Below are 12459 nucleotides of genomic sequence, written 5' to 3'. Positions count from 1 at the left end.
AGAGATGGCTCAGTGGTTAAGAGCACTGACTGCTCTTCCAGAGGTCCTGAGTTCAATTCCCAGCAACCACATGGTGGCTCACAACTATCTGATGCCCTCTTCTGGTGTGACTGAAGACAGTTACAGTGTACTCGTATATACATAAAATGAGTAAATAAATCTTTTTTTTTGTTTGTTTTTTTTTTGTTTGTTTGTTTTTTTTTTTTTTTGGTTTTTCAAGACAGGGTTTCTCTGTGTAGCCCTGGCTTTCCTGGAACTCTCTGTAGACCAGGCTGGCCTCGAACTCAGAAATCCGCCTGCCTCTGCCTCCCAAGTGCTGGGATTAAAGGCGTGCGCCATCATCGCCTTGCAAATAAATCTTAAAAATAAAACAAAAAGTAATTGTGGGTGGCTTACAGTTTCAGAGGTTTAGTTCATTTTCATTGTGGTCATCCTGGCAGGAAGCATGGCGGTTTGCAGGCAGACATGGTGCTGGAGGAGAGGAGAGTTCTACATCTTGATCCACAGGCAGCAGGAGAGTGTGTGCCACACTAGGCATAGCATAGGAGACCTCAAAGCTTGTTTCCCCTCAGTGACACACTTCCCCCTAACAAGGCCGCACCGATTCCAACAAGGCCTAATAACTACCACTCCCTCCCTATGGGCCAAGCATTCAAACATGAGTCTGGGGGTGGGGGCAGACCCCCATCATACACATATATGTATACACTTGTACCTGTCTAAAGCTGAGATTCCATGTGCATCCCAGAATGCAGACACATTGTGATCGGCAGGTGGGCACACTTGTTTATCTCAGTAGGTACTCCCTAAGGGATTTGTATCACATAGGCTCTGACAGTGACTCTGATTCTCATCAGGCCCTGCCCTCCCTGCTAATGTCCCGAAGCCACTCCCACGTGTACCTGTGTCTGTGTCCAGCCAGGAAGACAAGTTGCCTCAACTACCTCCCCTGCCTCAGTTACCAGACCAGGATGAGAACTACGTGACTCCCATTGAAGACTCCCCAGCAGCTGAATACATGAATCAGGATGGTAAGCCCAGGTTGGGCCGCTAACACCGGAGTTGGGAGAAACAGGTAGCACCCTGTGACTTCTCTCTCTTGTCCATGCAGTGTCTCTCTCCAGTCAGGCAGTCCCCCTGAAGCCCAAGAAGCTGGCAAGGCTCCCAGCAAAACCCCCAAAGCCATCGGTTGTGCCTAAGCCAGGTAGGGCTCTATTTTCCCCATTTCCTCCTCAGTGACATTGGCCTTGGACCTCATCCACCTCTTTCTGCAGATCTCAAAGCCATTACCAGTGTTTGGACCAGGAAGCTAGGTGGAAGCTCGCCCCAGGCTCCCTCCCTTGTGACAAGTAAGGAGACTTTGGGGGCTTAGATGCGTGGTGGACAGGCCCAGGGCTTGGGGCACAGCCCAAGGTGCCCTAGCTAACCCTGGACTCCTACCCACCAGGACTTGGGGATATCACCGCTGAGCTGGAAGAGAAACTACAGAAGAGGAGGGCACTGGAACACTGATCCAGGCTCCCAGGGTTCAGTGGGCTATCTCTGAGTACAATAGTCTTCTTCCAGCGCTATCCTCACTCAGGGGATAGGACACAGCCAGCTTGGTGCAAAATGACCTCCCTCAAGTAAAGCAGGGAGAGTCCTGGTAATTTTGGGGCTACCCTGAACTGTATAGTGAGTTCCACGGTAGCCTGGGCTACAAAGTAAGATCTTGTTTAATAAAGCTAAAGCCAAACCCAAAATGCCATGTGGCCATAGGATTGTGTCTATCTTGGCATCTGAGACTGGGGGTAAGGGGCTTGTCAGGTGTTGCCCCAAGCTGGCCATTTTGACACCTGTCCACAAGGAAAGCCTATTTCTCAGCTAAGAAATGCAAGGTCTGGGTGACCTATGTGCCCTGTTCCCAAGAACCACTGCAGTAGGGAGACCAGTGTTTTATCTTTATTATGGAGTGAGGTGGGGAGGGAACCCTGACCCTCCCTTCCAGAGTTAAGGCTCCAAGCAGCAGAAAGAAGAAGCTGGGCTGAAGCACCCCAGCTGGTAGGTGGCCTGGCCTAGGTGAGGCTGGTATTGGAACTGCTAGTGGCACTGCCCCGCTTCTGCAGGCAGCGCACGGCACTGGGCACCTGCAGGCCTGTTGTCACCTGGAAGCTTCCACACCACACCTGGGGAGTAGAGGACAGGGAAACTCAGCCAGGAGTCACAAGCACCCAAAGACAGGCCCAGCACACCCCTCTCCACCAGAGCCCGCCCCTCTCCACCAGAGGGCCCCCCTCCTGCTGCAGCAGGCTCACGGTGAAGGCTGGAAGCAGAGGCTGTGTGAACTTGGCCTTAAAGGTATGCAGGAGCTGTTTGGTGCGGGCATTGTAGAAAGACAGGAGGCCTGGGGTGAGGGGAGCAGGGGGACAGGTGTCAGGAGGTAGGCGAGGGACAGGGAAGGGGCCGGTGTATCGGGACCTGGGAGGGAAAAATGATGGTACCTTGGTGGAAGTCGCAGTGCACACCCAGGCAGTCAGGCACAGGGCTGTCCAGCACTTTGACCTTGTTGGCGTGCTTGGCGGTGAAGCTGGCCTGCAGCCAATTGTTGGCATGCAGGCACCATGATGCAGCCGTCTTGCCCAGCTGCTCGAATCGGCCCAGGCTGCGGTAGGCCACACCCAGGCCAAAGGCCTTGCTGTCTGGTTCGAAGCGCACCTCCCAGTAGTGTTCGCCACCATCAATCAGCGTGTCCCCTGCAGCCCGGAGACAGGGAGGGGGCAGGATGCAGTGCGTGCACCTCCCTACTCCCCCAGGCACGCCAGTTCCTGCTCCAGCCCTGCTACCCTCAGAATCTGTTTTCCTAGTTCCCTACATTTTCCATCCTTACCCAGCACCGTGTAAGACTCAGCTGTAAACCGGTCCCGGCCCCCACGACCTGAGGACATCCTCTTGGGAGATGGAGTCCCTCTGTGAACAGCAGGAATGCACAGCTCAGGTTATACTTTTCCCTGGGTTCAACCTCCCTACTCCACACCAGCCACTATGGGCACGCCTGACATTTTCCTCAGCTGGAAACCTCCTAACCCACTGAGCTAACTCGCGTCAGATGTGGCAGAAACAAACAAACCAAAGCAAAACCCCCTGGTCAACCATCAAACATCTAAACCCTGCTCAAAATCTCCTTGCTCCTTACACCCCAGGTCCCTCCCTCCACCCCAGTTCTGATCAAAGTGGCCATGGCGAGTATGCCCACTGCAGACTTAGGGAACAGGGAGTTGGGCTACCTGGCTGGAGAGTTTACAGGGGATGCGGTCCGTCCCTTGCCCTCTTTCTCTCGAGCCTTGATATCTTGGACCTTCCCACCCATGGCGTCCCACTCGGCAGAGAGATCTTCCACTCGCAGGTTCTGGTGAGATGTGGACCCGTCCAGGCGGAACATGAATGCTGAGGCCAGGCAGACGAAGGGGGGGTCACAGAGACGGGAAACCCAGATAGACACAGAGAGACAAGATGGACAGCCAGTGATCCGGGCTGGCCAGAACAGAGGACCGAGGGGAACAGGCAGGAGGGGAGATGGGGAGACACAGGACAGGAAGGCTGTGGGAACTGACTGACTGTGAGCCAGAGGGACAAGGTCAAAGGGCTGTGGCCCAAACAACTCTGGAGTTTAGAGGCATTTTCAAGCCTTCTCTGCCCTCTCCTTCCACTAACTCCAAAGAAAGAGCAGCAGGAGGGAGTTAGACTAGAAAGCACAGGAACTTCCGAAGAGGATATATATAAAAGAATCACTGTGGGAGAATGTTTTTACAACTTGTATTCTGCCCCCAACTCTATGGAGGAAACAGGAGAGAGGGAGACAGACAGATAGGGAGAAACTCCATTTACACATGCAATCTCAGCTCCCATGGGGCTGAGGCTGGAGGACTGTCACTTCTAGCCTGGGCTACCTAGTGAAACGTCTCGAAAAATTAAATAAATAATTTTTTTTTGTTGTTAAGAAAGGGATGGGGATAGAGGTTGTCCACTAGTTTCCCAGTGGAGCTGGGTTCGATTCCCAGCACCTGCATGGTGGCTCACAACTGTGTGACTGTAACTCCAGCTTCTGAACTGGCCCCCATGGGCACTCATATCCCCTACTGCTCTGACACATATGCAGGAAAAAAACATAAGGTAATGATTTAAAAAAAAATCTTAACTGCAGAGGGGCTAAGTGCTAAGGTGTCCTGATTGCTATAACCCCCCTGGATTTGTTTGTTTGTTTGGTTTTTGAGACAGGGTTTCTCTGTGTAGCCCTGCTTGTCCTGGAACTCACTCTGTAGACCAGGCTGGCCTCCAACTCAGAGATCCACCTGCCTCTGCCTCCCAAGTGCTGGGATTAAAGGTGTGCGCCACTACACTCAACTAACCCCTGGATGCTAATTCCTAGAGTTCAAGTTAAAGACGAGGTATACATGGTGGTTGACATCTGTATTCTCAGCGCACATCCTGATGATGCTGTCCACATGCATGAACCCCCTACATGTGCACGCGTGCACACACACACCCTCTTGTAAAATAAAATCCATGGATCACCTCATGAAAAGAAGTAAAAAAAAAAAAAAAAACCATAAAAGTGCAAGATATCCAAGTAAAGATAGCCACTGTTGCCTGAGGGTGAGTTTCCTAGCGGCTAGAGTGACCAGGTCACCCTGTTACAATCTTTAAGAAGAGTGGGTTCGCAGGACACCAAGACAGGACACCAAGACAGGTGCGAGATACGGAGTCCAGGGAGGGGTGGGAGGCAGTCACCTGGTGTCTCTAAGGTCACCGGCTCGGAGAATTCACCAGCCACCGCCTTGTTACAGGCTTTCACACGAATGTTCATGTATTTCATGTCAAATTTGAGACCTAGAAAGAAAAAAGTGAGAGTGCTGGGATCCCACCCATCCCTGTCTATCTGTCTGTCTGTCTGTGTCTCATTTAAGATATTTGTTTTTATGTATATGGGTGGTTTGCCCACATGTATGTTTGTGTACCACCTGTCCCTGTGCAAGCCAGAAGAGGGCATCATATCCAATGAAGCTGGAGTTATGGGCAGTCTGAGCCACCATGTTGGTGCTGGGACCTGAACCCAGGACCTCTGTAAGAGCAGCAGGTGCTCTAACCACTGGACCCTCGTCTCTCAGGCCCTTTGATTATCACAGCAGGGGGTGGGCCTGCTTCTTCTATCCTTGACCCAGGCTCCCTGCTCATATCTCTGCACACCGTCCGCTCACACTCAGGACACCAAGTCTCACCTTCTGTGTCTGTCAGTCTCCTATCATTCTGGGCTGCCACGGCAAACCTTAGTCAAACATCCTATGCTCTAGCACCTTCCATAGCTCATATCGCCAGAGAGCTCAGGTCCAGAAGACAGGCCCCATCTTACTCCTTTTTGTTTTTGAGACAGCACTGTGCTGGCCTCAAACTCACAGAGATCACATGCCTCCATCACCTGTGTCGCTGGGATTAAAGGCATGCACGCTGCTCCCCATTTCTGCTTTCTTCTTATATGGCAGGTCTCATGTACTCCAGCCAGACCCCAAACTCTCTTTATAGCCAAGGCTGACCTTGAACTCCTGACCCTCCTGCCTCTACCTTTCCTGGCATGATGGGTGTGTACTATGCTGGGGATGCAGCTCAGGTCTCCTTCCTGGTAGGTGAGCACTCTGGCACCTGAGCCATGCCTCTCTCCCCCCTTCATTTCTTTGGTCTGGCACTGAACTGTAGCTATTCCACAGCTGCCACCAGTGGGAAGACAGGGACCCTCGCTGTGCTGTGTCTGTGATTATCCCAGATAAAAAGTCACAACACAACTACTGAAAGGTAGAGGGGCCTGCAGTACGGATTCTGAGGTCCTATGGGAAAAAAAGAGGGTCAGTTTGTTTTGATTTCTGTACAGAGGGGATGGCAGTAGCTTCTGGGGCTCTGGCACTGGCTGGCATGGCCAGGTTCCCCTGCAATTAGCATGCTCATTACTAACCATGAATGCTAATTACAGATAACTAGCAGGCTGGTGATTATAGCTGAGATTTGAGAGTTAGGGAGGAAAATCAGGGGTTCCCAGCCTGAAAGGTTTTGTAAACTAATTAGCACCTCAATGGTTCCTGCCTCCTAAACTCCTCCTGTCTGCTGTGCAATGCCTAGACTAGCTGATATCCTCAATTTCTCAGAAACTCCCTACTGCTCACTAGTGCGTGAAGGGGGCTGAAGAGATGGGAAAGCTGCGGGGATGTAAGGGGTGCTCGGTGTGGCACATCCAGACTGTAAACCCAAGGAGGAAGCAGACAGACTAACCACAAACACCAGACCATTGAGACCCTGTCTCAAAAAATAACCCAGAGAGCCACTGAGGGTGATGGCCAATATTGACCTCTGACATCCACAGTGGTACACACAAGACCAGCAGCTGGATGCAGAGCTGGAAAGATGAGGGCTAAGTCCCTCCCATGCCTCAGTTTCCTCTGCTTTCAAATGGCTTGGAGAAACCAGTTCTTTACACAAGAACAAAGTCATCCATCCTGCCATCTGTTCTGCTGATGGTTCTACGGGCTGGCTAACCCTACCGGCTCTCAGACCCCAGGGGCTCTCAGACCCCAGGGGCTCCAGGGAGCCAGTAACACCAAACGCTGTGGGTTGACAGGGCAATGGTGCCAGGAGGGAGATGGGCAATTGGGAGAAGTATAGCTAAGCTGAGTGGGGACTGTTTTATAAACCTGTGCTCCCCTACCTGTCAATGAATACTCCCTTTCTTGCTTAGGCATGCTCCCTCTACCTATAGTTGCTCCCTCCCATGTCTGGGAGCACTCCTTCATCTGTCAAGGAGTGCTCCCTTTTCTGCCTGGGAGTGCTCCTTCACGTATCTGAGTGCTGCCCCTCCTACCTAAGGATGCTTCTATTGGGAAGAGCTCCTTCTTCTGTCAGGCTGTACTGCCCCATATGCCTGTCTGTCCCTCCCTACACCTGAGAGTACCCCTGTCCCCACATGCCTGGCCATGCTTCATCATCTGCTTGTGAGTGCTTGGTCGTGTTTCCTAACAGGCTGATGTGTGTTCTCTACATGCCTGGCCATGCTCTCTCACTCACTGAAGGGTGCTCCTCACCTGTCAAGGTGTGCTCGGTGTGCCGGATGCCCTCGACAACCATCCAGGGGTGGTCCTCCTTGAGGCGGGGTGGGCCCTCGAAATTGGTCTTGCGGTACTCTAGCACATAGTGGTCAATCTTGCTGTCCTCATCTGGCATGTGCCATACAAGTGTCACACAGTTATCTGACACGAGGGACTCTGCCAAGTCGATGGTGGGGGCGCTGGGCACTGCCAAAGCCCAGGGAGAAGGGTCAACATCTGCGCCCTAGACTAGAGTAGAGTCACTCTACTCTAGTACCCTGAGCCCTAGGGTAGAGCCCTTGTGGGACTGGGGCTGAGGCTGGGACCTCTTGAGTGCACCTAGGCTGGGGCAGAGCTCTCTACACCTCAGGTTACTACCATTTGGTATTCTTCCAGATTTCTCTACCACCTAGGGGTGTGGGTTTCTTTTGGACCCCACAGCGGTCCTCCTGAAAGAGCCAGCTCCCTAGAAGGTGCAGTCCCCTTGGATCCCCAGAACAGGGATTTCTCAGAGCCAGGTGGGAATGGCCAAATTGGAGGCCCCACCCATCCACAAACAAGGCACCCATAGACCCTACCCTGAGCATGGCTTAATTAGGATACACTGCCGAGAGAGCTCTGGCTGGTCTGTGAACCTGCCTTGGTTAGGTCCTACCCACACAGCAAAAGGCCCACCTCTGTGTGGATGGGGCTATACTAGATCTAACCCTGTGCAGTTTGGGCTCAGCCTGGGCTTCCTGTATGTATGGGCGGGACCTTCTGGCTTCATCCCAGTCTCCTCTATCCCTCCCAGAGTCCCGGGCCCTGAAATGGTCCCCATCTCACCAGGTAGGAACTTGAGGGCCTGTAGCATCTGCCTTTCCTGGGCGAAGTCCACCATGAGGTGACTCATATTGTCGCTCACCTTGGCTTTGAGTGATAGTCGGAAGGCAGGGGCCATAGTTATGCTGCAGGGAGGGAGGCAGGAGCAAACCAATGGTGGCTTGGTGGCAGAGTGGTCAGGTTGGGGCATCTGGGGCCCTGCCATGTGTATCTGTGCAGTGCTCAGGGACCTGGCCTCCCCTAATGGGTGTCCCACTCTGGAATGGGGGAACCTGACCTCCACATCTTACCCATCTTTGATTTCCTTGGCGGCCTAGAAAAGGACAGAGCAGAAATCAAAGGTGCATGTCACCCAGGTCTGTGCCACTACACAGGCAGGGAGACTGAGGCACAACAGGTGGTATTTGGAAAAGATGTATGCCAGGAGGCAGAAGCTGAACTGACCCCTTCCAGGCTGTGTGTCAGAGAGCCAGACTAAGGCAGCCCCACCCCACCCTACCTCCCACTCTGTCCCCAGTGCATGCAACTGGCACACTTACTTATTTTTTTGTTTTGTTTTCATTTTTTTTCCAGGCAGAATCTCTATGTAGCCCTGGCTGACCTAGAACTCACTCTGTAGCCCAGGCTAGCCTCGAACTCAAAAGATCCACCTATCTCTGCCTCCTGAGTGCTGGGACTAAAGGAGTGTGCCACCACCGCCTGGCTTTATTTTCAGTTTTTAAAATTGCATTTGGTTCTCTGTGTGTATACATTACGGAGGTCAGAGGACAACCTCTGCAAGTTACTTCTCCCTTTTCACCACCTGGGGTCTGGGGATTAAACTCAGGTCACCAGGCTTGCCTGCAAGCCTCTTTCTCCTTTGAGTCACCTCACCAGCTCCAAGTCACACATTTAACAAACCAAAATATAGATGGCCAAGCTTAATAGGAATCTCAGAAAAAACAACAACAAACATGTCACAGTAAAAACCCATTCTGAGGGCTGGAGAGATGGCTCAGTGGTTAAGAGCACTGACTGCTCTGCTAGAGGTCCTGAGTTCAATTTCCAGCAACTACCTGGTGGCTCACAACCATCTGTAATGAGATCTGGTGCCCTCTTCTAGTGTGTGTCTGAAGACAGCTGCAGTGTGCTCATACAATAAATAAATAAATCTTAAAAAAAAAAAAAAAAANCGCCTTTAATCCCAGCACTCGGGAGGCAGAGGCAGGCGGATTTCTGAGTTCGAGGCCAGCCTGGTCTACAAAGTGAGTTCCAGGACAGCCAGGGGTATACAGAGAAACCCTGTCTTGAAAAACCAAAAAAAAAAAAAAAAAAAAAAAGTAAATAAAATGACGTGGGGTCTGGTGAGACGGCTCAGAGAGTAAAGGTATTTGCTGCTAAGCTTGATAGACCTGAGGTTGATCCACAGACTCACATGAAGGCAAGGCAGGATGGCTGTGGACTGCATACATCCCTCCCCCGAGACGAACCAATACATGTGATAAAAATGAACAAAAGCAGACATGACACATTTGACCCAGGGACCCTGGGGATCCCACTCACTGACACCCACCTGACTGAAGTCCTCGCTGTCTGAAGCCTGCAGGGTCTGGTTGGCTGTTTCCAGGAGCTCCTCGGAGCTCTCCAGGGCTCGTGTGCAGGCAGCTAGCTGGTTCTGTGGGCAGTACAACGACACAGACAAGTCCCTCAACCACCACAAACCCACCCAGAGCTCTGACTCCCTCTGGGACCCACAGCCCAACAGGGCTTCAGGTAGGAAGAGCTTACTGGAGTCTTGAGTTCTGAGCCTGACTCATAGCCTGGGTCACATCCAAGTCCCCCAGGCTGTCCTGATACCACAGATGGGAATGAGGTTTGGGTTCAATCTGAGAGACGGACAGCTGGGATCTGGAGAGCTCATGAGAGCCATGGAAGGTGTTTGAGGGGAAGTGTTACCCTGGCTCTGGGGGGGACCAATGGGAAGGACTGGGAAATTCAGGGAGGTAGTGATGATGCAGAAGGTGTTTTGGGGAAGGGCTGGGTCGTGGCTGGCAAGGGTTAGGAGGGCACCAAAGGCTCTGGAGACAGGGTATGTGTATGTGGTCGCACCTGCAGCTCGTAGGTGCGGCTGGCCCTGTCCTGTTTGATCTTCATCAGCATGGACTCTTTCAGCTCCTCCAGAACCGACGTGAGGGACTGGAACTCGGCTTCCAGATCCTCCTGGACTTTGGCTGAGTTGGCCTGCAATGGAAAGAGGCTACCATGAGGCTAGAGCAGTAATGCATGTTTTAGCCCCAGCCCTGGGGATGCAGAGGCAGGTGAATCTCTTTGAGTTCCAAGCTAGCCTGCTCTATAGAGCAAGTCTTGAGCCAGCAAGGGCTGCAGAGAGAAACCCTGTCTCACAAAAGAAAAGGCAAGGGCTATGCAGACGGGGAAACCAAGGCGTGGAGAGTCCCCAGCAGACAGAGGGGTGCCTCCTGGCCTCTCCCCTGCACCCACATCTGCAGACAGGAGCAGACTGTTCACCTCTACATTCAGCAACATCTGCTTCAGGGAGTAGATGAAGGTCTGCGTCTCCTCATTCTTCATGGCCAAGGTAGTGATGATTTTTCTTAGCGCCTCCTGGGGGGACAGAAGGATCATGGGGGCAGCAGGTTGGGTGAGCACTGTCCTCCAGGAATGCAGGTCTGATGTGAGGCTGTGAGATTCCCATAGTAGAGAAGGAAACTGGAGCCCACAGAGCCTCTCAGGGACAGACTCTGAGCACTGACTTATTTGGTTTTGACTTTGGGTGTGTGTGTGTGCGCACATATGTATGCATGCACGTGCATGTGGAGACCAGGGGTTAATGTTGGCTGTTTTCCTCTCTCAATGTCCACCTATTACTTGAGTATGGTTTCTCACTGAGCCTGGTCTAGGCCAGCTGCCATCGAGCCCCAGGGATCCTCCTGTGTCCATGTCCCTAGGGCTGGGGCTATAGTGAATGCAGCTACACACTAAACTAGCTTCCTACGTGGGCGTTGGGAACTTGAACTCAGGTCCTCACACTTGCATAGCAAACACTTTACCCACTGAGACATCTCCCCAGCTCCTTGTTCAGTTTTGGAGACAAGAGTCTCACTGTGTAGCCTAGAGTAGTCTTGAACTTACATCTACCTCTTGCCTCTACCTCCAGAGGCTAGGACACAGGAGTGTACCACCAGCAACCCAGGCCAGTATGTGCATCTTTAAAGCTGAAGGTGAGCTGCACTGAGAGAGTAGTCTGGGCAAGGCTGGGCAAGGCGAGTCTCAGAGTCCAACTGAGTATATGGAGAAACAAACTTCTCCTGGGAGAGGCGAGATAGGCAGGGGTCTGCCTGGGAAGCGGACAGGGTTCACTTGGGCAGCTGGAAGGTCTTGCTTGTGAAGGACTGGGCAAGGAGAGAAGGATCCTCTGGGAAAGCAGGTGGAGGAGGACACCAGAAGCCGGTTCCCACCCAGGGTGGTGGGGCTGGGCCCTGCGTAGCTTGGGTTGGTGACCTGTGGGGTGGGTTAGGATCCCAGGCTAGGATGACGAGATGCTGAGGGAGGTCAGGAGCGGGGAGGAGAGGTAGGGGGTCTGCGTGTTAACAGGAGCCGCTGTGCGGGCGGCCCGTGCGGGGGGAGGGGCGCTGCAGCATCACCTGGTCCCCTCCCTGTTCCCGATCCCTGCATTTCTCCGGGTCCTACCCTCTGGTCTTCCATAGTTGCAGCCCCCTGTCGCCCTGGCCCGGCCGCGGGTCCCCTTCAGCTGGTTCTCCAAACCCTTAAAGTTCCTTGGACGCAGACAGCAGCCAACTAGCCTTCCGTGCCCTCGCCGCCTCCGCCGCCGCGCCCCCTGCTCAGCGCTCCATCACTACATGTACTACGCATGCGCGAGCGACCGGCGCTGCTTGGGAAATGTAGTTGTCTTCCTCCGGAGCTTGGGTTATCCCGGTGTAATACTGGGAGGGATGAGGGATATCTGAGTTTGGCCTCTTATCCTGTCTTGTGAACACAGGATTATCCCTTACCTCAGATTGATCCTGTTTGCTATTCAAATTGGCACCCAGGTGCCACCCTTTCCTACCCTGAGAGCTGTCCTTCCGTGGCCCACATGCTTGCCACTTGTACAACCAACCAGAACGGAGCCATTATGGTCGCACAGTGACCTATACATCCTCCTATACATCCTCCAAAGCCTCAGATTATATCTCCCCCTAGAAACCTTTCTACCAGCCCTTGCTCTTTAGGGCTAGACATATTTACCTAAATAGTTCATCTGCTATTAGCCCGGTAAAGGCTGAGGCAGAGTTTCTCAACCTGTGGTTCACAACCACATTGGGGTGGAATGGGTTCGCCTTCACAGGGATCGCCTAAGACCCTCGGAAAACAAAAATATTTATGTTACTATTCATAACAGTAGCAAAATTACGGATATGAAGTAGCAATGAAAAAAAATTTCGCCTTTAATCCCAGCACTCGGGAGGCAGAGGCAGGCGGATTTCTGAGTTCGAGGCCAGCCTGGTCTACAAAGTGAGCTCCAGGACAGCCAGAG

General features: G+C 52.6%; 2 protein-coding genes across 2 annotated transcripts in view; one reads left to right on the top strand and one right to left on the bottom strand.

Moving 5' to 3' along the window:
• Stap2 (signal transducing adaptor family member 2) overlaps positions 1-1742 on the top strand; it is an 11175-nt gene extending 9433 nt beyond the window's left edge. The window contains exons 11-14 of the mRNA XM_021149259.2: positions 858-1031; positions 1112-1204; positions 1275-1349; positions 1448-1742. Of these exons, the coding sequence (XP_021004918.1) occupies positions 858-1031; positions 1112-1204; positions 1275-1349; positions 1448-1512 (407 nt within the window). The 3' untranslated portion in view covers positions 1513-1742. The remainder of the gene's footprint in view (positions 1-857; positions 1032-1111; positions 1205-1274; positions 1350-1447) is intronic.
• Positions 1743-1923: 181 nt separating this feature from the next.
• Positions 1924-11789, bottom strand: Fsd1 (fibronectin type III and SPRY domain containing 1). Its single transcript, XM_021149308.1, has 13 exons — positions 11613-11789; positions 10431-10526; positions 10014-10145; positions 9478-9579; positions 8216-8238; positions 7929-8050; positions 7101-7310; positions 4768-4866; positions 3264-3423; positions 2867-2946; positions 2481-2732; positions 2295-2383; positions 1924-2165 (listed from the first exon to the last, which is right to left on the bottom strand). The coding sequence occupies exons 1-13, from the start codon at positions 11625-11627 to the stop codon at positions 2055-2057; spliced, it is 1491 nt and encodes a 496-aa protein (XP_021004967.1). The 5' UTR covers positions 11628-11789; the 3' UTR covers positions 1924-2054.
• Positions 11790-12459: the final 670 nt, after the last annotated feature.

The sequence above is a fragment of the Mus caroli genome, chromosome 17 (genome assembly GCF_900094665.2).
Source record: "Mus caroli chromosome 17, CAROLI_EIJ_v1.1, whole genome shotgun sequence".
Lineage (NCBI taxonomy): Eukaryota > Metazoa > Chordata > Mammalia > Rodentia > Muridae > Mus > Mus caroli.
Note: the sequence above shows the minus strand (reverse complement) of the source record. Positions and strands in the feature narration are given on the sequence as shown.

What these genes read in the sequence shown, in the direction of transcription:
- Fsd1 (XM_021149308.1), bottom strand. An exon ending in GGTGACCTTAGAGACACCAG is followed by an intron (nt 3,424 to 4,767) that starts GTGACTGCCTCC and finishes GCCTGGCCTCAG; the next exon opens with CATTCATGTTCCGCCTGGAC. An exon ending in CCTGTAAACTCTCCAGCCAG is followed by an intron (nt 2,947 to 3,263) that starts GTAGCCCAACTC and finishes TGCTGTTCACAG; the next exon opens with AGGGACTCCATCTCCCAAGA.